Genomic DNA, 25,701 nt, shown 5'->3' with positions numbered 1-25,701 from the left:
CTAGAACCGAATAATCAGATATCTAGTAAAAGCTAAGAGGATTTTAATAAAGTTGTATATATAATAATAGAGATATGCGTAAAATTACTTTTCTTAGTTTTCTTGTCTATTATTGGCAAAAGGGGGAGGGGGTTGTTCTGGAAGCTTCAGCATAATCCACAGAAAGATGTGCCTTGGTTCTGGTAGTTGGTCCATACCTGAATATCTTCTTTCTCTTCTTCCTCAGAAATCAAGTTTTCTTGGAACCATCCAACTAAGGATCGTGTTCTGTCACGGCCCTCGCCTCAGGTAAGCCCGAGCTTGGCCCACGCGACATTAGCTAGCCCTGGCGGATTCTAATCCGCAGCTCCCCACTACAGATTACATCTCCACGCTTAGTTTTCTTCATGAATCGTGTTATTGCTTTGAGTTGGTCCTTACATGTTCCCCATTACAGGCTGTGGTGGCAAATAACCTTATTTTATTGTTAATCATGCTACTTTGGCCTGTCAGCTGCAGCCTTCCCTGTGAGCTATGGCTCACTGGTGTTTTCGGCTGGCATCCATGGCACTAATACTAGGTAGATTAATGCTTTTTATTAGTCTCAGGTAATGACATACAGTCCTTCTGAGGTAGATAATGTCTCCCAATTTCAGCCACCCAATCCTTGGAATAGGACCCCGGACTACGCCTCCACCCCGGGTAACTTTGGTTGAACAAACACGCTATCATGATCCTCCCTATAATACGCACTCGACGATCAACGTATATGGAGTTGTTCCCGGTCAGCAGTTCGCTCACCCGTCCGGTTATCGCTCGTCTAATCACAGACTATGCCAAAGCTGTGAATGCGGGTTTGCTGCTTCATACCGCAAACCTGTCACAGAACAGCCTGCCCTGGCTTAACAATTGCACTCGGCGCTTTGGCTTCCGCCGGGAATTAGGGAGCCCATGTGTCCATTCCGTCGTCTCGCGAGAGAAGAAAGCGGAGGAACTAGCTGCAGCTGGACTGGCCATCATGGCTGAACGCAAGCTGAGCGGCGATGAAAACCTGTGGTGCCGGGAGTTCGAGGACGGTCCGCTGGGTGACTCGGAAGGTTTCTCCATACCGGAAGATGCCTATCAATGGATGCGACGCTACAATGATAATACGCCCCAAAAGCTCACACTGGGCTTTGAGGATGGCAATCTCGTCTCTGTCGACGGTGGCGAACTCCCCCTTATTGAAGCCATAGCGCTGCTGAACAATGAGGTGGGAAAATTTGGCCATGGCCGATTTGTCGGGCTTGAGCCTCTTTCGACTGATGACAAGGCTTTGGAGATTCGCGAAGCTCCGGCCGCCGCCGCCATCATCATGGATGCGCTTCGCCATCTCGAAATCGCTACGCTGGGGACTGGCTCGCTGGAATTGAAGCAGCAACTGGAACAGAAATGGGTCCGGGAAGCGATAGCTGGCCACTGGGGAAGCACGTGCCATACCGTGTGTGACGCCGCTATTGCTTATGGCGTCGGTGGAAGCGTGACCTATTACATCGACCACTCGCGTTACCTGCCGTGTTTTATTGTGGCGCGGAATCCTCGGTATATCAGGGATCAAGAACAATTGGAACAAGGGCAGCAGTTATGTGGCGGATTTAAGTATGACCTAGTATTAGCGGATATTAGGGTACAGCGGGGCTGAAACGGGGAAGGTTATTGCAGACATCTCCTTTTGTCTATATTCTTTCTTTTGTCGCTTCCCAAGGTTCTTTTAGGCCTCTGATCAACAAAACAAGACTCCAATGCTCTAAAAAGTGTGACAAACACATAGTGATCTCTTACAAATATTACGAGCGAGAGCAGTTATAACGCCATGGCAGGTGCGGGGCTGTACAGCAACATTTGAACAAAGGACAAGTATTATTAATTAGGATTATTTGGTCCAAGTAATAAAGTAAGAGGTAAGCTAGTTTTATTTATTCTTAGCCAAAAAGCTCGGACCACCTCGCCTACAGGTACATATAGGCTGGCCATCGCCCACCATTTTAGAACTTGACTTGTTTCTTACATCTATCTCAAAATACAATGCACCGACACTTGCGCATCTGACAATCTGTGTTATCCCGAAGACTCTACAGTAATCAGTGGAGTGTCGGAAGATACCGGCGCAGCCCAAATACGGTACGTCTAAACTCCTCAAGTTATCCCTGCACTCCGGAACGCAGGGCAGCCGGGCTCTTAAGATGCACTGTGCTGCCACTGCACATTCTATCCGCACCTATCCGAGCCCTTTGCAGAAATGCCGTCGCTTTAAGCAACGGCGGAACGGGTTCTTTCTCTTCCTCGCCATCTTAAAAACTACATATTCGTATCTTACCTACTTCGGACATTTTTCCTGCACATATCTGACCATCAATTAGATGACTGAACCAACGAAACTCATCTATCAACAAGGTGGAGAACGGCTACTTCATGGATCCAAAATTCTTTCAATCGTGCCAGTATCAGAACTCTCGACGCCAGATCAAGCTCTCGCAAAGGACTCAGAAATAGAGCATGCCGTAATCACAGATTCTACCATCTTCTACGTTCAAGGTGGTGGCCAGCCCTCTGATACCGGAACCATGACGTCCAGTGTAGCCGCCAAGGCAGACTTGATTTTCGAAGTGAAGTCGGTGCGTCAACCAGCCGAAGGTAGCCAGATGCTCCATCTAGGCCGGTTTGTGCCGGTCAAGGCTACCGGATTTGATGCAGGAGAGGAAGTCCAACAACACGTTGATGGTGAGATGCGCCACCTGCACTCTCGTCTTCATACCGCAGGACATGTTATGAGCCTAGCAATCCACGCACTATGCCGCGAAGGTGTGCTTCCTCCGCTCAAGGAGTCGAAAGCCTCGCATTATCCAGGCTCTGCAGGGGTTGTGTTTGAGGGCACAATTGAGGGCAAGCATAAGGATGCCATCCAGACAAAGACGGACGAGTTCGTGCGATCGGCCAGACCAGTAAAGATCCATTGGTGGTCAATGGAAGAACTGCGGGAGAAGTGCTACGGCGTTACCGAGGGATTTGAGCTGCCTGAGGGAGAGGTCATGGGTAGGGTTGTTGAGATGGAGGGTCTGGGAAGTTATCCCTGCGGTGGAACGCATGTTCAGGATTGTAGTCAAGTGGGCAAGATTGTGGTGAAAAAGATCTCACGCTCCAAGGGAGTAAGCAGGGTGTCGTATACAGTCGCATAGCATGTCTCTGGGTATCGTCGATTCTGAGTAGTGGGATTAGCGTCAGCATTCGGGACGCAACGGTCTTATAGACGGTATTTACGCGACATTGCTTGCCCTTGACGTGTGCTCCCAATACTTGATTACATGCAAGCTTGACGGCTTCTTCCAGACTATTTGCTATAGTGGACACAGTTGACACAGCCACCAGAACTTTCCAGAAAGCCATCCTTTGTCAGATCTGCACCAGCGTGGAAAAAATTGAATTCTCCAATTGCAATCCCATTATCGTCTGTGTGCCTCACGTCAAACAAATTCCGCGCCCCTAGGAGCTCTAGCGGTAGCGCGCAGACAATACCAACAGTAGAGGCTTTGAGAGTCAAGGCGCCGAGCCTTGACTTTGCTGAGAGATTAGCAACAGACAAGGTCTTCGTAGGCGCAGATGTGTCACTTGGGGCCGGGGCCGGAAGGCTGAGAAGCTGGACGCTGTCACTTTCTTCGGAAGACAATAATATACTCGGTCCATATGCGCTGCCCGGTGCTGGTGGAACAAAACTCTCCCTATCAGAGATCTCGGGGGTGCCCTCCTGGTCCATGACCAATATGGGGATCGAGTATCATACCTTGAGAGCCTCCCCCCTCTCCGGTGCCCTACGTGAATCAGATCTCGAGCGAAGAGCTTCAAAGGTCGCGTCATACTATCGGGTGGTGCTCCGAAAGCAAGCTTCTCGCCGGCATGTTTACCCGAACATCTCGCGGGCGGAATTTCATATTAACACAACTCTTGGATTGCAGGAACGAGGGATGGTAAGTATAATGTGTCGGGCTCCCGACTCCCAAGACCGCGAGCAAACTGCATCCTTCAGCAAGCCTCCATATCTAGTGGGTGGGTCATCTCAGGCGGTCCGCCCTTCAGTATCGGACACAAGGACTCTCCTTTTCACGTCTCGCGAAGCGGGTACATAAGAAAACTTGAGTGAATTTCAAGGAAATGTCCGCGCCTCATTGGAGCAGGATAGCAACGATCAATTCTGTTCGGAGTTTCTTTTCCTAGCCGAGGATATAAAAGAGGCACCACCCCACGCTTCATACAAGCCAGGTTCAGCCATTGGGGTCCTTTATCAACCGCGCGAACCGAGAGCTCAGAATATATTCCGAAAAAGGGGGCTACGTTCTATTTGGAGACAGGGTGGAGCATGTCTTCAGCCTACTAGAGCAGGTCATGGATCATCAGCTCAATGTAGCGGGCCACTATGGCGCTGCGTAAGGACTGGAAATGTCCCGCGCTGGCACCTCGAAGGCTGGGACTTCCATGACCTAGCAATAGATAGAGATTCGATCTACCCTCGGGTTGCAACTGTGAGTCCAATTGGCAAGACTTGGATAGAGCTTGCAAGATCTATCCACGCCGTCACTTTGCTGGGACGCGGATTTGGGGAGATGATAACTCCCGTCAAACAGCCCTGTCCTCAGTTGGCTAGGGGAGATATTACCTGGCAGCTTCTGTTGCAGATTTGACGGATATCATGGATTCCGTGGGTGATGCCACTGCCAACCCGCCAAGGCTCACCGATAGCCTTGCCTGGCTCAATTCAGAGGTGTTGATGGCTGGTGCTCACTGTAGATGCGCAGAACAGTGTGAAGATGAACATATTGATGTGGTCCAGGTAGTTCTACCTCGAGGCCTGGCCAATACGTCGGAAATCCATCAATCGCTGCGTGCCATACAAGAACATTGTCATACTGCTGTGTGGGAACTAGCATGGTCGAGAAGCCCTTTATAACCGTTCGTCAATTCACTCTTTTGGCATGCCCCAGGCCCGTCATTATGTAGAGTGGGATCTCCAGTCCGGGTAAATGATCTACCCGAGTCGGTCTCCGTGCAATTGGGAAACCCTTCACAAGCACAGGGTTTCGGAATAAGTTATGCCAACACTGACCATCATCAAACGTTGATGGTTTCGTTGGTCCCGGACTGATTTCGAATGAGAACTCGCATATCACCTCCGCTAGGCATCCTCTTCGTGCCACTCTGGATTTATCGCGGATAAATTGAAGATCCCTAACCATCGGCTGGATACTGGCTACTCCGTCGGGATATGACGAGGATCGAAGTGATGCGCCAATCCATGGGAACATTTCACCTATATCTGCGGGGGAATATGCAGTGCCAGTAGCTTCGGCAACGAACCTGGTTTGCCCGGACATATTAGACGTTTCAATACGGGCAGTGGTTACGGTCCCGTCGGATAATGACCCTAGAGTAGTGACTTAGCCCATGCAATATGGCCATTGATAGAAGTAAAAACTCACTGCGGACATGTAATCCAGGTTCACGCTGAAGCAGTTCCTGAATCAGTTCAAGAATGCGCTGTCCTGATAGTGGCCACGTTTGCTGTAGATACTGTGAGTTAGTTAATGCCTGGGCCACCCGCACAGGCCCGGTCAAGGTCAAGGTGATCGCCCTTCCAAGGGCATCTGGCGCCTCCTCCTTGTATTCCTGGTCTCTGCAGAATGCGATTAGATCCCATGGTATAACGTAGGTTATCTTTGAAGGTTCGGGGGGCCCTCTTCTGGCGGATTCCGACTCTCGCCCTAATAGCCGTTGCTAAATCCGGCGTTGGTGGCATGAGGAGGAACTGTTTTACAAGGTCTGCAAGCAGCCACTGGTATGCAGAAGCCCCGGTGATGGACTCGCGATATTCTCCCAAGGTTGGGAGCTTCATATCTAGTCCTTCGCCCTCGTTCGTAGTTTGTTTTCCTTTGCCCTTGTCTGCTGCAGTGATGTCCTCCAACGTTGTTCCATGATCCTCTGGATTCCGGTATCCAGCTCATGGTTCCATGCCTCTGCCCGGTGCCCTAGCCGCTTCCTCAACGACTTCGTCTGTAGCATAATGGGTATGATTATACCACAGATTCATGATATCATCCAACGGCATTCCATCGCTTTCAGTCGGACGTTTTGGTTCAGGTTCCTCCTTGGAGTATTGATCCATGAAAGCTTCAGTAATATCCCCATACGCATTTCTTGATCAACTCATTACCCCACAGAATTTGGCAATATTGTCAAATCTTACTCTCGGTGCTTGTGAACAAACACCATTATGTCTCACTGTGCTTGTGAGACTGTGTTATAATACGACCCAAACCTCAGAGCAAACGCTCGAAGATAATCCGGCAGAAACGAGGTCATGCGATGAACCGTCTCATCACTTGGTTCATGAGATGGGATAACGTACAAAAGCTGCTCAAATAGCTCCGTCACATATGTTTCCTCGGTGGATGCAGCAATCGTCATAGTATCCCAGTACACAGTGCTAGTCTCGTCTCCATCAGTCATTGACAGCCAGTCCGTGGCCTGGGTGGAAAGATTCCTGACAAACGAGAATATCTGATCGGATTGAGAGGCGGACTGAGCGTTTGCCGTCGCCGTCGCAGCCCCTTCCATGTCCCAAAGGGCAATCGTCTGTAGAAGCACGAGAGAGTGATAATATACAGACTCGTAGGGCAAGGGGTCGTCTTCTGTTGTCTCTTGAGATGACATGCTCCCTACCCCCTTCTCCGTTTCGTTCATGGCCATCACGTCCCGGTTTTCACTGGGGAATTGCTAGTGGATCGTACTGCATGGGATACTAAAGAACTGTTCGCTAGCCTTTAGACGAACCTGACAATATGGCGACTCCCTTCTCGTGTATTGCTGTGGCTTCTTGTTTCGAGCGGTTCTCTTGAAGTTGGGTTATTTGCCGTATACCCCGGTATATTTGACAAGTCTACCAATTAGAACAATCCTGACAATGGGAAACTACGCAACAGATCCCTTGCCACGCCTGCAGCAGGGATGACCTGTATTCACCCTCTGGCAGGAACCGCGATAACCATATTATGCCTAGCAACTCATCCTAAGGTATAGTCACTGACGGAAATCCTTAAGCTCAGCAAGACCTCATTTTGACCGCAGTCATGGCAACTGCTCAAGCGTATGACTCTTTCTGTTTCTTCTTCCTGTTAACCAATAGATCCCCTCGAGTAGCGTGGCTAGTTCTTTTGCCCATGAGGCTGAGGTGGGCATAATTGGGCGGCGCATGGCACCTGATTTGGGATAGCGGGGAGACACAGACCACCGACCGATGTATGCTAATATGATAGACATTATATAATTGCAGTGCCCCTCGTCTGTCCACCATCCTTAATACCTAGTATCCTCCCAAGGTGGCCCAACAGAGCACTACTTCAGCCATGTCGACTGTCCACAACCCGCACCTCCTGAAAGTCGACTTCTCCTGGAAAACGTTCAAGGGCCTCATCACCGATACCAACAAGCCGGACGCGGATCCCCTTTACATTGTTGGCTGGAACGCTGTCAAGTCGCCACACCTCACTTTCAAACGCCCGACTGACGATCACATTGTCGGTACCGGCACTCTACACATGGTCAAAATCAACGCCGACTACGAAGTTGCGGGTCGGAAGGGGAGCCTCGTCGCTCAGAAACGCTTCAAAACCCTCTACACGCACCAATCTTACGCCTATTCCAACAGCGACAAGCCGGTCACCATGACCTGGACCAGCGACAGCGGCTTTACGACCTGGGACTTTGTCTGCGTCGACGAGCGGCAGAGGCCCGTGGCAAGATACTCTGCCAAGATCTGGGGCGTCAAGAAAATTGGCAACATTGAGTTCATGGACGATCGGGAGCTCACCGATGCTGCGCGCGATGAGATTGTCGTGGTAGGGATAACGCTGTTCTACTGTATGTGGCTTCGGGTTAATAACATCTTCTCTCTGTTTGGCGCCGTTTTTTCCCGCCCAGGTCAAGATAAGTCCGGGCCAGAAGGAGCTGGAGAAAGATGAGGTGGATGTGTGCCAGGTGCATACACTAGATATACAACCGAGGACCCGATGGATACAGCTAGACCAGGAGACACATGCTAGGAGCTAATGGCAGAATACTGAGTTTATCCTTTTTATGGGTGCATTTATGATCCTCGCTGATCTGGGGGCTGTTGGGTAGTTAGAGGGGCTCTATCTATTTAATATAGTAGGGCTAATAATACCGTTATTATCTTTAGGCTATAGTTCCTCTGTTCTGGGAACCACATATCCCCGGAAAATTAAGCCCTGGCAGTCACCTTCGCCACCTCATACCGTGGTCGAGATATATTAGATGACGGACGTGACATCTACACCGCAAAGGCTCTTCTGACAAGGGCATTATTAGCTTATCCATTGTCCTCCCATGCCTAACGAACACTCATCAAAGACCTTGCCCAAGCGCTCGTGCTTGAGAGATTCAAGCCCAACTTAAAAGTCCTATTTGCGAAGAAGAGAATAGTTATCCGAGTAGAAGTTCTCTCGTTCTAGTTTCCTGCTGTAGAACCGGTGAATCCTCACGGCAATACCCTCTCACGCTCGCAAGAACCCGAACAAGCCAACTGCATGAGCCGGTGAGATGATGCTGAGGAGTAGCTCACTGATAGGGGTACATACATACGCGGTTGGTTCTCTTATTATGGATATGATGTTCTGGATTGAGAGTATTGCGACCTTGGTCGCGGCCCTGGTTGACTAGCTAAAGAACAAGGACGACAAGGTCAACTAAAATTCCTACGGCTAGTCCTACGAGTTCATGGCGGAGCAGAGACACGACCTGACTCTGAGGTTCGACGGAGGTCGTGGCAATTGCCATAATGTGTATACCTGATGGTTGATGGTGCGTCGATTGGTGCAATTGATCCTGGTAATGGCCAAATCGGAATCGGTCTACCTGGAGACGATGTCGCTATATGAGTCCCCACCGGCGCGCCCGTTGGTTTCAACTACAGTCCAACTTGCTTACAGGCCTGGTGCCTAGTTGGTGGGTGGGTGTTATTAGAGCTTTAAGAGGTCTTTGGTTTCGACAGGGGAGGTTGGGGGGGGGGGGGGTAGGAGGGCTTGTTAAGGTTTATTGATGAGTTCCCGTTTTATTAAGGGTGTTTGAGTTGGTTCTGGGAAAGGTTGTGGTTGTTGTGGGGGGGTTTACGGGGTTGATTCTACTTTTCATCTTTTGGCTTGCTTGTGGACATGCTTATGGGCTTGTGCAGAGTGAGAGGAGGAGGAGGGAGGAAATTACGAGGGAGAGGGCGAGGGGGTAGTTGGAGATGGTGAGAGTGGCTGAGTATGTATGATTATGTTAGAGAGTGGGTGGTTGACAGGATATTCCGCTCTTGTTTCTTATAATCGAAGGTGATTCTTCGACTGTCATTAGATAGAGTATTTACTAGCAATACCAATCTCGGGGAGAGAGAGTATAACTCCGCTTGTACTTTCGAGACCAGCTTTGCTTCTATATTAATGAGTCACGGTGGGTCGATATGGAGCAAATACGAAGTACCCCAGCTACTATATTAAGGCCAAACACCCGCATCTACGGACATCACAAATTAGACAAAAATCAACCTTACAACTCCTCACCCTTTGCGATTATTATTCCTCGCCCTTCTACAATGGCCACAATATCCCCCACAACAGCGCACCTCATCGAAACCGCCGAAATATCGTTCATCAACGCGCAAATCCATGCCGCCCAACAACTCTTCCCATCCCAGAACTTCATCGCAGAACCAATTGGCGGCGGCGTAGCAGCTGTCACGAAGCAATCCTTTGGGCGTAAACTGAATCATGTCGCTGGGTTTGGGATGAACGGGCCCGTCTCGGAGAAGGACCTCGAGGCCATTGAACGCCTTTATAGGGAGATTGGGGCGTCTCCAGAGATTAATCTTTGTCCCTTTGCACACCAGAGTGTACGAGAGGCTTTGGATAAGATGGGATGGACCATCTGTGCGGAGATGAATGTTCACGTCTTGTCTTTACGGGGTTATAAGAAGACTGAGTCTGAGTTTCAGACAGCGGATGAGATACACATAACCCCCGTCTCGACAGAAGAATACCCCATCTTCATCGAAACAGCCACCACCGGCTTCGGCTACAACTCTACATCCGACCAACTCGACCTCTTCCACGCCCTAGCCAGCGTTGCCACCCGCCGCCCAGATACACGTCTCTACTTTGCACGAATCAATGGCCAAATCGCCGGGGCTGCGGGATTAGCCCTGATCACCACGCCTCTAGGACGAGTTGCCGAGCTATATATTGACAGTACGACCCCTGAGTTCCGGGGTAAGGGGGTGCAGACAGCATTATTGAGGGCGAGGCTTGAAGAAGCGAAGAAGGAAGGGATTGAGGTTGCTACTGTTACTACTTGGCCGACTGGGACGAGTGCGAGGAATGTCGAACGGGTGGGGTTTGTGTTGGGGTATCGGAAGGATGTTTTTACTACTAGTACTACGTAGTAGGTAGGCTTTTGGTGTAGGATTTCAGCTGGCTGTGGGAGGGATCTATATGTTGTTTGTGATATCTATTGCGTCGTCTTTACCCGCTTCCTAGATATCAGAAAAACTTTTGAATAGGGTCCGTTTAATATCGCGATTCCATCAAGAACCACGAACTCTACCAACTCACCCCTCGAAACTCGAAGCTCATTAACCTCTCCCAAAAACCCCTGCCCCCTCTAAAAAATTACCCTGAACACTAACAAGCTTAGAGGAAGCCAGCTTCGCCATCCCCCCTTCGTCGATCGGTTATACTGGCCGTACATACTCTGCGGTCGGGAGAGGGTGTGTAGATACATGTTTTCTGCGTCTTTGAGGCGTCCTTGGGCTTTATATAGAGAGCCCAGCGTTTTGATTGCATCAAGAGTTTGCTTGGTTGAGGGGATTAGGTGGAGGATTGAGTCGGTGTGCGGAAGGGGCGATTTTTGGGGTAGGTAGGATGGATTGTATGATCTTGCCGATGCCTTTGTCCAGGTGGTGGCTGACCGGGGCCCAAAGCGGGCCTCCGGGTTGTTATCCAGGATTGCTGTAGATTCCTATCGAAGCCATGGGAGGGAGCACTGTTACTTGCAAGGGACATCAATGAGTGGTAGTATATGAGCAGACAATCTGTCCGGTGATGTGAATCTGAAGTTCGTTTGAGGTGCCGTAGTTGGGACGCCTCAAGAACGCTCATTTCACATGGACTAGTAATCAGTGAACTGCAGCGATTTATTGAGCAGGTTCCTGTTTCCACATTCACAAGATTTAACTGCGAGGTAAATTATCTAGGTAAATGCGCCGAAGCTCCAGTCGACAGGGCAGCTCATCGCCATCAGTTCCAAGTCGAGATCAGAAAACAGTGGGGGCAGAGGAAGGACGGTATTGCTTTGGAATTCGATTCCGAGCTCAAGATCACCGCCAGAGCTATTCATTTGACTTTCCAGATTCGGTTCAGGCCCCCGGTGGATGTTGCTGGGGTTTATATTGCAACTAGATCCTGAGTCCGATGTCTCGGGAGTGTTAAGATGGAAAGAAGGCGACACGTGTGACCGCCACGCCTGAAGGGGCCGACTGGATTGTATGCGGCTGAGGACCTGATCAAACACCTCCACGTGGGTGGAGGACACAATGCGGTCCAGCTCATCGTCCGCGATTTGAGGCAGCGCGCCTGGAATCGCCAACCGCAGGGCTGTGCGGACTGCAGAAGGGGCAGCGGACAAGAAAGCCTCCCGGACAAGGTTCACCTCTGCCGAAACAGTAGGGTCTAGGTAAGGACTATCAGGGAGTGGATCATCAGGGAACAAAATTCTATAGATCTCATTCCACCTGTCTCGGTCCGTCTTGGCTGTGCTGCGCCTGCTCAGTCTTTGAAGCTGTTCGGATGTTGCGCAGATGCGCCGGACCTCCGGCTGCAATGGACACGTATTTTCGCGAAGATGAACGTCACGCTCCTGTTCGGACTTGAACACCTCGGAGCATCGTGGGCAATATATCGGCAGTTTGTGCTTTCGGTTTATGTGGAGTTTGACCCGGGATGAAGACTCATGGTCAGACAGTCCGCAGGATATGAAAATATTCGGATTTCGCTTGAAAAACGGGCAGGCAAGACGACGAGGAGCAGATCCTTTTGCGCTCTGTCTTCTACTGGGTCGAAGAGGTCCGGGGTCATTGCTGTCGTCATCTTTTCGCTCATCGTTGCTGCCACCCTTTGTGCTTCCAACTGCCTGGCCCCAACTTCTCTTCCTCTGTGGGGTAGAAGAATTCGTGGCGCCAGATATTGACGCTGATTGGGAACCGCTGCCGCAAGCCCTTGCATTCACTGGGGGAGTAAAGAAAATCTGTCGATGGATTAGCGAATAGAGGCAGTTAGCATATAGAACCCTCAGTCGGCGGATTGAATCGCTGTCGTGATTTTCCTCCAGCTGTGATGTCCAGCCATCTGTGCCGAATACGGAATCACTGTCGGTAAACATGTCAAAGTCGGCAAGATCAGAAGACGTCATGTCCGAACGAAGTTTATCGGAGTTAGAGACATCAACGAGAGACTTAGTCTCCTGTAAGTGTGCCTCAGTGTGCCGGGTTTGTGACTCCGATAAGCTCGAAGGATACCGTACAGACTGGAGCCAGGACGAAATGCACATTTGGTCTTTCCCATCCCTGTTGGGCAAATTGTTCTCGGCGCATTCTGTAAGTTCGTCTGTTGTCTCTGCAATTGTTTCTAAGTGATGGATTTGAGATGCTGTAACTCTTTGAGTGAGCGATGGTGTCTTTGTATCAGCAATTGTAGGCGTCTGCGGGCCATGGGGTTTCTTGCGCGTAACTAGACGCTTGGCGGCCCTGCGTTTGGGGACATCCATATGATGGTAGGAGCGGATATGCTCTACTAGATGGTCTCGTCGAGGGAACCCATTCTTGCCCTTCCGCTGACAGTCTGGGACCGGGCAGTCGTTGAAGACTGGGTAGTGGACACTCCTCTGGTGCCGCTTCAGGTCTGCAGCTCTGGTGAACGATTTACCACAGTCCTTGCAGCTGTAGGGTTTTGCGATGGGCCTACTAGTGTCAATTCTCTCGCTCTAGTTATGGCGGGGGCAATAAGGGCTTGATTCACTTCGGTTCATCCTGAGGTTGCCGTTGCATTGGATCAAACGCACTCCTAACATTCTTCGGATAGTAGTGTACAGCATCCGGCCCAGAAGGTAGGGAACTTGGTAGGTAGGAATTACCACCGAAGGTGTAGCTAGGCGAGACTAAAGACGAGTTCAAAGGGGAGAATGCCATGTGCGGTATTTGCTCCATGTCTGTGCAGCGAGTATGTGAAGCCTAGGGCAAGGATAATGGGCGTTCCACAAATTGAACAAAAACAACACAAGTCTGTGAAGTAATACTATCGTAAAAGCAGGAACTAAATCATAGTAATATCCTAATGATAGATATACTGAGCATCTTTGTAAAAAGCCAAGACGCACTGGATGCTTTTAAGCACAACTGTGCTCAACACTAGCACGTGAGTTGGGGCTGTGCTGAGTAGGATGGTTACTCCTGGTACGATGCTGGCTATGGATCATAATCCCTGTTAAAACGTGAGGCTGAGACACTTCTCATCATTCAGCACTGTTGTGTTCAAAGTCGGTTGATCTGATATGGTAAAGCCAAAACCCTTTTCCCTTGCTATACTACGCGTAATTGAACAAGTACCTTATCTGCCCAAACTACTACAGCCCAGTAGCTTAGTGGTATACGTATGTGATCTTGGAATCGACGGGGCTGTCCGTAAGATATGCATACACGAGCATGTTGCTCAGAAAATACCTGGCATCCCCGCGAGGGCTGTGTAAGTTTTGTCTTCCTCACATCTGCCAAGATGCTGGGGAACTGGCTCTTGACCATCTTAATTGTGCCGCGGACCTTCCTCTCGAGAGAAGGGAGGTTATTACGTGTGCAGTGTATTACTCAAACTGGACTACGTTACTCCTCCGTAACTCTGGGAACGAAGAGCCGCACTGATCAAGCATCTTGCGACATCGACGGGTATCAACCTCTCCAAAGGGGGGGACCAGTGGAAAAGACTGACAAATTGAGTATGATGCGTGCGCGGGAGACGATGTTGGGCGTCCCGCCGTCTCAAAGCAGGCCAGGACCGTCTGCGATATTGACACGCGATAGGCAGTTTCAGACAGGGCTCCCCTACCCACATTCACTGCATCTGGTATAGCGTGTCTCAGCTGCTGCAAGTTTTGTCGCAGCGAAAGGCTGGTGAGGCGGACTTGAAGTCGGTTTTCAAGAGACCACCTTCATGATTCAGCACTCAGAGCGCGTCTGGCATCTCGCACAGCAGGCGCAATCGAACCCAGGACTGCAGTCGTGGCGCAGCTCCGGCATGAGAAATTCCCATGGACTCGAGTGTGGCGTTGTTCGTGCTACCCAGTTGGAGTGCGAGCGAACCGACCCCTGAGAAAGAAGCAAATATCTGGAGAGTCGATGCCACGCGCTGATCAGGGAGACCACATGCCGCGCTAAAACCACCTAATCAGGCCCAGGGCGAGGAGTGTTGTGTTGAACAAATAGTACATGTCCCCGGCGCTACCCCCATTCAGAGCAACATGCTCTGCAACTACGAATTCAACTTCATCTCCGGCATTTAAGAGAAACGCCGGCCAGGGAGAAGGCACGCCTGGGCACAGAACGTTTCCCTTCTCTGTGACCCCTATAACTTTCCGTCCGCCAGCTCTCCACTGACAGTCGCAACTCTGTATTTCGTGACTTGAACTAAGTTTTAGGGCTACCGGTGTCGCCTGTAGTTCGCACCATGTCTCGTTCACAGCAGCCGCCGCTGGCCTTGCCGTCGCCCGAACCGAAATACTCCCTACAAACCTCCAACGACACGATCGGGTGGATCTGTGTTCTTCCAGCCGAGTTCTGCCGCACGGAAACTGCTGGACGAAGAACACCAGCTGGACGACCTGACTCTCGGCTCCGGCGATCGGAACAACTACATTTTGGGACGGATCGGGGAACATAATGTGGTATTCAACTGTCCGTCGGCCGGAAGCTACGGTGTGCTTCGAGCATCCAAAGTCGCCGCCGACATGAAGAGTAGCTTTCCCTGGAAATTCACTTTGCCCTTCTTGTGGGCATCGGAGGAGGAGGAGGAGGGGTACCGGGGAAACACGACATACGTCTGGGCGATGTAGTCACTGCTACTACCGTTAGTCCCTACGACGTTGGCAAAGCCACCGACGACGGGTTTTTGCTCGCTGGTCAATATGTCACTCACCCCCCCGCGGATGTCCTCCTTGCCGCAGTCACGAATGTGACTGCTTGCGGCCGGACCCCCAGCATCCCAGCGAAATTCGTCGATGCGAACCGCGCCAGGGGCACCTCGTTTGGACACATCAAGGCTCCATTGGGCCTGCGAAATGTGCCATGAATGATGCTTGCAAGCGCGACGAGTTTGCGAAGCAACGAAACGTACTGTGCCTTGAAATGGAAGCTACCGGCGTCAGTGATTTGGTTGTCGTTCGCCAACGTGCCGCATCCTCGGTCTCCCTCCGGCGCTGGAACAACTATAGTCCGATGGTGACATGTTGGTAAATGAAGACCAAATCTGCGGTTGGTTTTCTGCGGTCCTTGCGGTTCCTGCCGCTGCCCAATCCAAGTTCACTTCATGCTTAATTCAGATAAGTAGTAACAGTGGTCGTATGCACCAGACCTGTAATAAGAAAGGTATATGTGGTTGAATCTGTTATGAGAGGTACAGGGGAAGGAGGGCAGGGTGAAGCTGTATTGGCTGCACGGGCGTAGCCTACTAAGGAGCGGATGCCTTTTCACTGGTAAACGATTCTCTGTTGCTCTGTTGCTCGACTGCTTGACTGACTTATTCTTGAGATACATTCGGGGGTTGGTTCCTCAGGCTGAGTTCGGCGGGCGGCCAACCTGCTAAGGATCACGTGGTTCCATATTTCCATTTCAGATGCATCCAAGAATGCTTACAGCCTTGAACATTGCCCAATCACACACCTCTGTGGACTATTCGCGATATTGTCATTAGGCTATTGATTAACCCCTTGTGCTGCATGCATTATTCAGGAAACTAGGCAGCGGAGTGGTGCCTGTGCCCCTGGGTATACTAACCGCACTAAACGCGGCGAACCATCCTTACATTAATGGGGACCATCTCAAGTCAATCTCTTCAAGGACAAGATTCTCACCACCATACTATGCCCGACCCCTCGATCCTACCCAGGGAGATCTTCCTCCAAATAATCTACGACACAATCGGCGGAAAACCCGACCAATGGATGTACTGCTACCACTTCCTCCCGGCCGATCTGTGCCTCGTGAACTGGCAGTGGTACCGAGCGCTGACTCCACTTCTGTACTCGCGCTTCGCATTTACCGGATATGGCGAACATGCGAAATCGCTATGGGGCTTCTTCCGCACAATCATTCTGCGGCCCGAGCTCGCGGGGCACATCCGCATGCTTGGCTTCACCACGGAGTGGACGCCTGCGCGGGCCCCGAAGACTGCGGCGCTGTATCGCAAGAATGCGAAGATCGTGCAGCAGGCGATTGACCAAGCTGGGCTTCAACATGTAGGGGATGCAGAGGCGGAGTTGAGGCAGGCGGACCATAGGTCGTTGGTTGCGTTGATTCTTGCGCATGCGCCGAACCTTGCGATGTTGCAGCTGCATGTGCTAAGGGAGGATCCGTGGCTGGATACAATCCTTGCCCATGCTATCTCTAGCCGGAAGCGCGATGGCGCCGATGCTCCTGAAGCCGTAGCCTTTCAATCGCTTCGAACGCTGTACATAGCCAGCGGCGAGGCACCACGCATCAGTGGTGGAAATACATATCAGACCCGACACGTCTCGTATCCCGCGCGAATGAACGCACAACGAGCGTTTCTGTGCCTGCCGAAGCTCCAAGAGCTTCAACTTATCGACGCGCAGCTCGACGATGACCTATCCGCGGTCCAGGTCGAAGAGAACGCGCTTACCCAACTCACAATCGCATTCCGGTCGCCAGTCGAGAACATAAAACCGGTGCTGCAGTACACGAGCAAACTCACACACCTCTCGTTAGCACTGAGCATTAGCGGCCGCCACTTCGATCTCGCCATGCACCTAGACCTATGGAAAGCAATGCTCCCGCTACGCGAGCAACTGGTCTACCTAGACCTCTTCTCGCCAGACATGCGTAAAGACCCCGAGGGCTACACGAGCCGCACGACCCCCCGTGAAGATATCTTCAGACAATACGACCACCTCTCCTTTTGCTGCCCACTCCGCCGATTCACGAAACTCCGGCAATTGTGCATAACGCCCCTTCTCCTCCTCGGCCACCGCTGCCGGCACGAACCACCGCTGAAACTGATCAACCACATGCCGCCCAACTGCGAGTCGTTCGCGCTATACGGCGGCGATCGATCCTGGATCTTGGAGTACATAGAGAGACTCGCGGACGAAATGGCGGCTATCCCACATAACAAGCCGCCGCTCGTCCTCAATTCGATTGTCGTTGATGCGCCGTGGCCGCCTGTCTGGGCTGGGAGTCTACCCTACAGGAGTATGATTGAGATCTGCGAGCAGAATCGTATCATGTTCAATACTGCGGGGAGGGACTTTTTGTTTTATGGCGGGGAGAATACGCATTTTGCGCTGACGACACATGAGACGGGTGTTGGGACGGGGACGAAGGAGACGTGGATGAAGGCGAAGAAAATGAGGGATGTTATGCCGCGGGGGATTACTGTGGATATGTATAGGGGGACATTAGATGAAGATTGGGTATAGTTACCCTAGAATAAAACTCCATCAGCAAGCCTTGCAGCGCAGTGAAGTAATATTCCCTCTGTCAGAAAGCCGCTTAGCATTCCGTCATCAGACAAGGCTGGCATTTGTTCACCCCTCCGCAATCCCAACCCATCTTGAAATCATAGGATTTGCTGATTTCTCGGCTTGTGTCGCATACTATGTTCCGCCGGGCGCTGCCCCGATGGCTTCCACATCGTGATGGGTGTCACCAAGAACGAGTTCAATGCCACCGGCTCACTGACGACGACATTGGACGGGGACGAATACGCCCAGCCTCTCAACTCTATGTAACTCAGAGCACCAGGTTCAAACTTGATGGGAGGTCTATGCACGGACGACCCTTGAGGAGTTTGGAATGATGTATGTCAAGGACAAATATACCCCATTAAATCCAAATACCGACCTGAACGACACAGCTCGAAGATTAACAAGCGCCTGCAAGAGCCAGTCAACCTGGAGTTTATAACTGAACTAGGGATTTAATGCGGCGTGTCTCACCAGCGGAGGGGACTACCACTATCACACCTACCACCACTTGTGCCGGCCAGCCCTGCGAGGTATCATATCTAGCTTTGAATACCAATATTAATATAAGTGTTCTCTATATACTAATAAGTACTACTAGTATGAAAATACTTTTTTTCTCTTGCTCTACGCTCACCCCCACTGCTCACCTACTAGAACGAGAAGGGTAATGGTCTTGGTGCCCGTAGTCTTTTGCTTGGTAGGCAACATATCCTCCGTCTCACTGTTTGCGCTAGGAATTTGGTTCATTTCGGCAGATGGGTCGTTGAGGTCAAGAGGTATTTGTGTCCCAGCCTGTGGTTCAGTCTAAAGGCCGACTCTATTCGATAGCCTACCCAACCTAAACTAGCAGTAGATGGTTCTCGCACGACATCTAGTCATCACGATCATGAGATGAGAGAAATACCAGCAAGGCCCATAGCTAGTACTATCAACAGCGGATCCCAGCGTATTAACGCTGCGCCATCCGTCCCCGTCTCCTCAGGGGCTGCCGCAGTCCCCTCGCCATCCTCACTGCTATCTCCGCCGTTGGTTTCCTCATCATCAACATCCGACGGAACCGAAGGATCTGAATTAACCGTCGTCTCAGCCTGCACACTCGTCGTAACCGTGCGGGTGGGGAAAACAGGCTCATTCGTAAATCCCGACGGCAGCACCAACGAAGTCCCATCCGTAACAACAGGCGCAGTTTCCACAGGTCCCTCCACGTCCTTCGCCTCAGGAACACTATCATCCCCCTCACCAATCTCAAGGATATGGTCGTCTCCAGGCTCGAAGTTTGCCTGCGCCATGGAAATCTCATTATTATCTAGATCGAAGACGACGTACGCGCTGCGCAGGAACGAGTCGCCTAGTATGGGGAAGAAATCGGCCGCTGGGAGGATCCCGAAGATGCAGGATTCTTCGTCTTCGACGTCGAGCATGTCGCCGGCATACCATAGTGTGTCCCGGAGGATGAGTTCGTGGAGTGGGACGCGGATCGTCAGCCCGCTGAATGTGAATGTTAGGCTGTAGTCTTCCCGGCCGGAGAGGTATGTGTCGCAGGGGACGTAGCCGAATTGTTCGGGTTCGAAGAAGTGCACGTCGAGGGCGGAGTAGATCTGGAGCACGAGATCGGCGGGGAGGTAGGTGAGTGTTGCGCCGGAGTCGAGGAGCACGACCAGAGGGTCTGAGTTGAAGGCTTCGGTGACGTCGTCGGCTTCAGATTCGACGCCCAGCTCGGTAAGTGTGAGCCAGAGGTGCACGTATGTGTCTCCTTCGAGTGGCACGACGGGGAGGGTTTGTAACTCGCCCGTGTAATGCGCTGTGTTTACCCCGCCGAAGAGGATCGTACCTTCATCGCTGCCGAGGCGATTGAGCCAGAGGCTGTAGGCGTTTGATGACGTGATGTTATTTGCGACGAGCAGTGCGGGGAGGTTAGGGTAGGGGTAGCCCGAGGCTACGTTTGTTGTGTAGCCGATTCCTAGGATTCCCTCTTTATTCTATAATCAGCGATCGCTGTAGTAGTTTGTAGAACTCGCAACTCACTGTCGATGCTTGAGGACATCGCAACGCCGAATTGAACCTCAGGGAGTTCCGCGTCTTCTATCGTTAGGGTGTCGATTGCATAATAGCCTTCGGCCCATGATATGTCGCCGTACACTATCGAGAATCGATGGGACAAGGGATCGGACGAGTCGGAAGTCATGGGGTCATAAGTGCCCAAAGAATCGCAGCGTGCGCCTTGAGCCTCGCAGACACGGTTATATGTGCTGAGTACCCAAAGGTCGCTGCTTCCAGTATCAACTGTGACCTCAACCCGTTGCGGAGGATCTCCTATCGTGAGATTTGTGGAGTATATTTCCCCGCCATGCTATAAACAATTCAGAACCATGGACCGTCGCCAATGGAAGTAGGAAACACAAACCGAATCCCCGGAAAGCTCGACATTAACAGTTTGCCTCTTGAAACGCCTGCGATCTCTCCCCACTGGATCATCATGCCGATTGCGCTTCAACCCGAGCCGTAAAACGTGGGGTTCGTCACTCTCGCGTAGAGATAACGAGCAAAGGCCCGGCACCACCGCAACAGCAGCGAGCAAGGAGAGAAAGGAACTTCTCATGGTGCCTCTCCCTGCCTGAGATTGGAGTGAAGGAAAAAAAAGGAAAATTCCAGTGAGACGAAAACGGGCAGCGGGGATTTATCTACCACTGCCGGTAATCGTCTCGATCTTACAACGCCCGGGAACCAGCATGAGGAGGCGTGTTCATGCCTCTTTCTGTGGCTCGTGTCTGATGCTGGGCGCTGATGGTGGGCCACTCTTCAGCTGTCCTGAGGTCTTGGCCACAGCCATGATTGTGAGGAGAACGCTAATGAGGGGAACCATAGCAGTTGGGTTATTGGGTCTTATTCAAGGCTGCGATTCAGGACTGCGGAGTTGAGCCTTTCATTGGGAGTTACAAGCATTGGCGGTGGCACTGAGTTGGCCGCTTATTTTCGATGCAGCAGAGTTGGAGTACAAAATTTGTGTGACTGTCACCTTGGGATGATTGTCGTGGAACTTGAAACGGTGAACGACCCGCGGGACTCCAATAGGTCGTACACTCAGTCTCATCCAGGTCGTCTATTGCGGTTGGGCCAAATCAATAAGCCGCTGCCAAAGCTATGTCAAGGTACAAAGAAAGAGTATCCAGCGTCCATTGAGCTCACGGAGGCATTGGCTACCCAGCTCTCTGCCATTTGTCGCAGAGAGTGTTCCTTCACATGAAAGCACCTGGCCTTTGGAGCTCGAGCTCTGTACAGTTGTACCGATGACCGAGCGGCCGACTGAACCTGGTCAATCTGAAACTCGGGCAATCCCTGCAAGAACTGTTCCTGAAGATAAATTGTGGGGTCGTTTCCAGGAATCCAGAACTTGTCCGTGGACCATTGACTGCGTACCCGCACCGTTTCCGATCATGGTCCCCATCCGCCATCTAATGATTGTAAAACTAAAGAAATGACTGCCATCAGCGTCAGTCCCATACTGGTTCAACAGTATCAAATGCGCAGCACTCAAAGCCATTCATGCAGTCGCCTCTCAGACACAGTCAGCAGTAAGCAGTCGGCCTTAATCACGCAACCAGCCTTGGCGTTTAGCAATCCCAAATGACGCTGAATTGATGGAACCCATGCGAATTGCTTATTCTGTTAGTCCGTAGCACAGTATATATACCGTGACTCGCAGATTGTCTTCCTCTTTGTGCCACCTCTCCGTGGTGCTGGGCGCGGGTATACCGAAAACCTCCCGATCGGCATCAAGCAATCGTCACAGCGACAAGAACCGATAATATAAACGTAACAACCGTGATCTGGCTCTCGTTAACTCACTTCGCATTCCCTCAATCCCTTTCTAACATGGTTTTCAACATTCAACCTACCGCACTCGTCAACAATCCAATGACATTCAACTCCCATCCCCCCGCATAAACCGTCCCTAGGGCAATCGCACTCTGTTGCTTCCAGAACCGATACGCCCCCAGCACAGCAGTGAGCATCGCGGCGCAATGGCATGTCACTGATAGCGGAACACCGACTTCATGGTACCCGAGGCCGTGGGACGTGTGCGCGGATTGCAGCCGGAAGAGCTGCGCAATGAGGGCGCCTTGCATGGCGAGAATCACGGAGGTGCGGATGTATGCGAGGAATGTGCGTTCTAGCGCTGATCATGATAACAGTATTGTTAGCAGTGTTCGTTGAGAAACGCGACCGACCGTAACCCTCGTCGAAACACAGATGGATAAGGCAGCAGCGCACCAAAATAATCCCGATTCTTCTTCTGCGAAACCGTTAGAACGATATTCCGCGTCCAGAACCGCTGAATGCGCCCGATAAACCCCTCGCGTTGTGGCGCTCGCTGGGCCTGACTGGTGGCCGTCCGCGACACCGTCCGTCGAGTCGTGATCCGGTACTCCCCCGACGAGATTGAGCCCGTTGAATCGTCGTCATGTTGTGTTTCTATCTCGTGGAGTTCGAGGTTATCGTGGTCTAGGTCGTTGCTGTTTGTTCGTGTGAAGTGTGGACTCGTCCTGGTGGTGCTGTTGCTGTGGGAGAACCGCGACTTGGGTCGAGACTGGGAATGTTCGGGATCGAACCCCACGGGGTGAGCGAGGACGGGCTCCGAATGGGAGGAAGAAGGGCCAGCTTCTACCATTGTCGATGTCGTGAGGATCAAGGCTGCATCATTGAGCGCGGATTGGGGTGGAATGGGCGGGGAAGCAGCGGAGGTGGAATTGGAGTCTGGAGTCTGGATTCTTGTCGGCTGTTGTTTCCACGGTTGAGGTGATCTCATACAGGCTGTTCGTGCACGATCAGAGTATGCACTTCTCGGCAACGGCTACCATGGATTAACAACTATATATCTAGATGGCCCAAACTCTGTGAATTGTCTATACGTCTATTCCTCGACCCCCTCGTCAATCAATACCAACCAGACGGCCCCCCAAGCCAAGGCGACATAACATTCGTCCCATCCTTCCACAAACTGACCAGAATTGGATTGATCCAGACCGGTGTACTCCAGAGCAAAAAACCCGCTACCCAGACATACCCAATCGCTCTTTTCAACCTTGTCCCAAATCCCAATCCATCCACCAGCGGCGTCAAAAGCCTCGCTAATACAGACTCAGCAATAAGCCCCACAACCTGCAGCCCGTAAAACCACAACGCCCCCGTTTTCTCCCACGGCACCCCGAACCCGATGTCCATGAGCGCGTGGACAAGACCTGAGCCCAGGAATGCGACAAGCACGCGGATCCAGTGCGCGGCTTTACTACCCGGCGCGAGGCCAAGTGTTGACGAGAGGAATGTCGCGTTGGACGTTAAGGGGCGGCGGAGGGTTTGGTGCCAGGATTGTCTGGACAGTCAGCGTTAGCAGCATTCAATGCAATCCAAAGCCTAGTAGGTAGGGAATAATAAACGCACCCCCAGAGCTTCTCCAATGACCAAGCTCCACTCAGACTCCCCGCGACGGGCGGCCACTTGGCTGGGTCGCTACCCAGCAGCACCGCGCCGAGTGCGCCGGCTGTGTACCCGCCCACTATAGATGCTCGCGTAACTATTCCGAAAGAAAGAGTAAAGCCCGCCTGGCGGAGAAAAGAGGAGACATCGTAGGTGCGAAACGGAAGTAAGACGGTCTTCGACTGATCCAGTTGCAGCAGTGCGTTCGAGAGATTGACATCCTCCGGGGCGAGTGTCAGGAAGTGAGTGATTGCGCCCGCGATAGCAAGTTTCACCGCCGACTGCAGTAGAAAGGACGATCTGTTGGGAACGTAAGACGGATTCTTGTCGTCGAAGCGCGGCACGCGAGAGATCTGCCAGGGGGTGTTGATGCGGCGTAGATTGTAGGGAAGAACGAGTGCGAAGATTATCTTCTTGATCAAATTCCCTTGGCGGGCTTTGTTGGATCGTCTATCCTTCTTCTCGTCTTTCGCTTTGAGGTAAGTGACCTGCGCCTCGTACGAAGCCCGCGAGAGGACCAGCAAGTCAATTGCGTTCAACACGTTGACCCAGCACATTGCGACGACCGGGCCGGAGGGTCGTGTCCCAGAATAATAGATTTGGATGTTCCTTTGCAAGAGGTACGCGAGGACAGCTGTGGCTGCTGCGGCGACAGGGCGGAGGGCCGAGCGCGCGGGTGTAAATGTCGCTATGAGACCTGTGATGAGCTGGATGAGATTCCAGCTCAGTATCGGCGTTATCCATGGTGGGAGGTCGCTGAGAGAGGAAGGCATTGTGGGTGTTTCCAGCCAAGTCTGGAGGTGGGATAGTTAGGAGAGATAAAAAGAGATTGCGGAACTCGTTATCATCTTCTTGAGGAATTTCACAATCAACATGAGTGCGGCTGAGAATTGTCGACAACTTGACAAACCAGGCTGGAGCTGGAGTGGGCCCGGGAATCCGCAATGATTCTGGCTGTTCCAATCCCTGTGCAAGGTTTGTGCGGGCCCATTCACCACTATCGCAGTGATCTGCGTCAATGGTTCTAGAGGGTACTAATCTGAAAGACTAATAATACAGAAGTCCTAAAACTATAGAAACGACCATCGACGGAGCTTTATCAGCATAAACAATGAAGGAGGGAATAAGCCTTGGCACGGGTATCTAGAAGTTCGCAGAGCCATCTTCGCCATCTTCGCCATCTTCGCCAATCTCCACCCCGCCTTTGTTCCATTTCTCCATAAACTCCATCATGTCAGGGTCGCCCTCCATTCGCTGTGCGCAGGAAACCCGCGGAGGTTCCTCGGAGGCTTTGCGATCATTCTTGCGGCGATAGATGTTCTGGTATATGGTATACTGACCCATCAGCCTGACAGCATCTCGCTCTGCCTTGATTGGGAACGGGGACAAATATGTGGGCTCCCAATACAGACCAAAGCCGATGAAGTAGTCTATCTGAGAGTCCGACATTCTGAACACCCTGAACCGACGATCTGGATGGAGAAGGACATCAAGGAACTGCACATCATGTCAGTGCACGCTGGAAGGATTATGAGTCTGGATGGGGCTCTCGACTTCTGTGTCAGATTCTCCGTCGTTAAATACCACAACGCCACCATATAAATGGGTTTCTGCCCAGAAGGCAACGACATCTGCCATGCCGCGTGGATAGATATCATCATTGACATAAGCACCATGATAGGGAAACGCTTCAAAACGGCTTGGAACGAGTTCGTCTGTCACATACGGTAGCCCACCGTCGTCCATGACAACTTTATGAGTTGGCGTAGGGCGGTTGATTTGTTTGCTCGAAAAGAAGAGCCGCAAGATTATGAATAATGACAGCGGTCATCTCGAGTAGCCTCAACTTGGCCCCTTTCGTCCCAAGTCGGCTTTCTTTATACGCCAGCAGTACCTGTTTGGGTCATCGAAAGACGTGGACGGAGATCTGCATTACCTGCATTCGCATCGATTTCAAGCGATTTCAGATTAAACTCCGACCTCCAACTTCTGACAAGATCGAGTGCTCCAGGCCTGAGTTCAGTTCGATTGTCGATTTGGGGTTCCGTCATATGTGGTTTGTACCGGGCGGTCTCTTTCGTTGACAGGCCCTCTGCGACCTGCACAAAGACGTATTCAGCCCGTTGGGTGGAGAGAAAGCGCTGCACTATGTCTCGGAGGGGGCTCAGATGCCGCTCATCCACAGAAGCAAGCGCTGCCCTTGGAAGAAATACCGTTCGCCATATTGCCGACTCGCCGATTCGTCGCACATTGCCAGTAGATCTTACCCCGTGATAATCTCTCAGCCAATGTGTTCGATCAGCCATAGTACAACCTCGACTTGAAAGCCACTCGTATGTGAATTCTACTGGAACAGGCAAAAGG

The 25,701-nt window shown here is 51.6% G+C and overlaps 12 protein-coding genes across 12 annotated transcripts; 5 read left to right on the top strand and 7 right to left on the bottom strand.

The window, feature by feature from the left end:
* Positions 1-997: 997 nt before the first annotated feature.
* On the top strand, positions 998-3,194 carry BDV17DRAFT_291264 (putative alanine--tRNA ligase; the record flags this gene model as incomplete). Its single annotated transcript, XM_073762106.1, has 2 exons — positions 998-1,645; positions 2,379-3,194. The coding sequence occupies 2 exons, from the start codon at positions 998-1,000 to the stop codon at positions 3,192-3,194; spliced, it is 1,464 nt and encodes a 487-aa protein (XP_073615776.1).
* Positions 3,195-3,346: 152 nt separating this feature from the next.
* Positions 3,347-3,769, bottom strand: BDV17DRAFT_291263 (uncharacterized protein; the record flags this gene model as incomplete). Its single annotated transcript, XM_073762105.1, has 1 exon — positions 3,347-3,769. The coding sequence occupies one exon, from the start codon at positions 3,767-3,769 to the stop codon at positions 3,347-3,349; it is 423 nt and encodes a 140-aa protein (XP_073615775.1).
* Positions 3,770-6,282: 2,513 nt separating this feature from the next.
* BDV17DRAFT_291262 (uncharacterized protein) lies at positions 6,283-6,753 on the bottom strand (the record flags this gene model as incomplete). Its single annotated transcript, XM_073762104.1, has 1 exon — positions 6,283-6,753. One exon carries the CDS (start codon positions 6,751-6,753, stop codon positions 6,283-6,285), a length of 471 nt encoding a protein of 156 aa, XP_073615774.1.
* Positions 6,754-7,381: 628 nt separating this feature from the next.
* Positions 7,382-8,191, top strand: BDV17DRAFT_263134 (uncharacterized protein). The gene has a single exon (XM_073757869.1). The coding sequence runs from the start codon at positions 7,410-7,412 to the stop codon at positions 8,022-8,024; it is 615 nt and encodes a 204-aa protein (XP_073615773.1). The 5' UTR covers positions 7,382-7,409; the 3' UTR covers positions 8,025-8,191.
* A 1,464-nt stretch (positions 8,192-9,655) lies between these two features.
* BDV17DRAFT_291260 (GNAT family N-acetyltransferase) lies at positions 9,656-10,501 on the top strand (the record flags this gene model as incomplete). Its single annotated transcript, XM_073762103.1, has 1 exon — positions 9,656-10,501. The coding sequence occupies one exon, from the start codon at positions 9,656-9,658 to the stop codon at positions 10,499-10,501; it is 846 nt and encodes a 281-aa protein (XP_073615772.1).
* Positions 10,502-11,307: 806 nt separating this feature from the next.
* Positions 11,308-13,318, bottom strand: BDV17DRAFT_291259 (C2H2-type zinc finger protein; the record flags this gene model as incomplete). Its single annotated transcript, XM_073762102.1, has 2 exons — positions 11,308-13,072; positions 13,131-13,318. The coding sequence occupies 2 exons, from the start codon at positions 13,316-13,318 to the stop codon at positions 11,308-11,310; spliced, it is 1,953 nt and encodes a 650-aa protein (XP_073615771.1).
* A 1,510-nt stretch (positions 13,319-14,828) lies between these two features.
* Positions 14,829-15,449, top strand: BDV17DRAFT_291258 (uncharacterized protein; the record flags this gene model as incomplete). The annotated part of the gene is made up of 3 exons (XM_073762101.1): positions 14,829-14,921; positions 14,974-15,176; positions 15,233-15,449. The coding sequence occupies 3 exons, from the start codon at positions 14,829-14,831 to the stop codon at positions 15,447-15,449; spliced, it is 513 nt and encodes a 170-aa protein (XP_073615770.1).
* Positions 15,450-16,239: 790 nt separating this feature from the next.
* BDV17DRAFT_281755 (uncharacterized protein) lies at positions 16,240-17,814 on the top strand (the record flags this gene model as incomplete). Its single annotated transcript, XM_073760080.1, has 1 exon — positions 16,240-17,814. One exon carries the CDS (start codon positions 16,240-16,242, stop codon positions 17,812-17,814), a length of 1,575 nt encoding a protein of 524 aa, XP_073615769.1.
* Positions 17,815-18,479: 665 nt separating this feature from the next.
* Positions 18,480-20,672, bottom strand: BDV17DRAFT_86854 (pepsin-like aspartic protease). The gene is made up of 3 exons (XM_073765266.1): positions 20,267-20,672; positions 19,888-20,212; positions 18,480-19,834 (listed from the first exon to the last, which is right to left on the bottom strand). The coding sequence occupies exons 1-3, from the start codon at positions 20,459-20,461 to the stop codon at positions 18,747-18,749; spliced, it is 1,608 nt and encodes a 535-aa protein (XP_073615768.1). The 5' UTR covers positions 20,462-20,672; the 3' UTR covers positions 18,480-18,746.
* A 915-nt stretch (positions 20,673-21,587) lies between these two features.
* Positions 21,588-22,157, bottom strand: BDV17DRAFT_263125 (uncharacterized protein). Its single transcript, XM_073757868.1, has one exon. The coding sequence runs from the start codon at positions 21,987-21,989 to the stop codon at positions 21,750-21,752; it is 240 nt and encodes a 79-aa protein (XP_073615767.1). The 5' UTR covers positions 21,990-22,157; the 3' UTR covers positions 21,588-21,749.
* A 573-nt stretch (positions 22,158-22,730) lies between these two features.
* Positions 22,731-24,353, bottom strand: BDV17DRAFT_86835 (wax synthase family protein). Its single transcript, XM_073765264.1, has 2 exons — positions 23,302-24,353; positions 22,731-23,233 (listed from the first exon to the last, which is right to left on the bottom strand). Exons 1-2 carry the CDS (start codon positions 24,108-24,110, stop codon positions 22,798-22,800), a joined length of 1,245 nt encoding a protein of 414 aa, XP_073615766.1. The 5' UTR covers positions 24,111-24,353; the 3' UTR covers positions 22,731-22,797.
* A 127-nt stretch (positions 24,354-24,480) lies between these two features.
* On the bottom strand, positions 24,481-25,643 carry BDV17DRAFT_281733 (uncharacterized protein; the record flags this gene model as incomplete). The annotated part of the gene is made up of 4 exons (XM_073760077.1): positions 24,481-24,834; positions 24,892-25,088; positions 25,274-25,511; positions 25,605-25,643. The coding sequence occupies 4 exons, from the start codon at positions 25,641-25,643 to the stop codon at positions 24,481-24,483; spliced, it is 828 nt and encodes a 275-aa protein (XP_073615765.1).
* Between the last annotated feature and the right edge of the window lie 58 nt (positions 25,644-25,701).

Source organism: Aspergillus undulatus, assembly GCF_047715775.1.
Source record: "Aspergillus undulatus strain CBS 261.88 unplaced genomic scaffold BDV17scaffold_23, whole genome shotgun sequence".
NCBI lineage: Eukaryota > Fungi > Ascomycota > Eurotiomycetes > Eurotiales > Aspergillaceae > Aspergillus > Aspergillus undulatus.
The sequence above is the reverse complement of the archived record's forward strand: the minus strand, read 5'-3'. Positions and strand labels throughout refer to the sequence as shown.

Coding starts and splice junctions, on each gene's coding strand:
- BDV17DRAFT_86854 (XM_073765266.1), bottom strand. CDS start 20,461: ATGAGAAGTTCCTTTCTCTCCTTGCTCGCTGCTGTTGCGGTGGTGCCG. Junction 20,213..20,266: donor TCGAGCTTTCCGGGGATTCG/GTTTGTGTTTCC, acceptor AATTGTTTATAG/CATGGCGGGGAAATATACTC. Junction 19,835..19,887: donor GATGTCCTCAAGCATCGACA/GTGAGTTGCGAG, acceptor TATAGAATAAAG/AGGGAATCCTAGGAATCGGC.
- BDV17DRAFT_86835 (XM_073765264.1), bottom strand. CDS start 24,110: ATGCCTTCCTCTCTCAGCGACCTCCCACCATGGATAACGCCGATACTG. Junction 23,234..23,301: donor TCATTGGAGAAGCTCTGGGG/GTGCGTTTATTA, acceptor CTGACTGTCCAG/ACAATCCTGGCACCAAACCC.
- BDV17DRAFT_263125 (XM_073757868.1), bottom strand. CDS start 21,989: ATGCAAGGCGCCCTCATTGCGCAGCTCTTCCGGCTGCAATCCGCGCAC.
- BDV17DRAFT_263134 (XM_073757869.1), top strand. CDS start 7,410: ATGTCGACTGTCCACAACCCGCACCTCCTGAAAGTCGACTTCTCCTGG.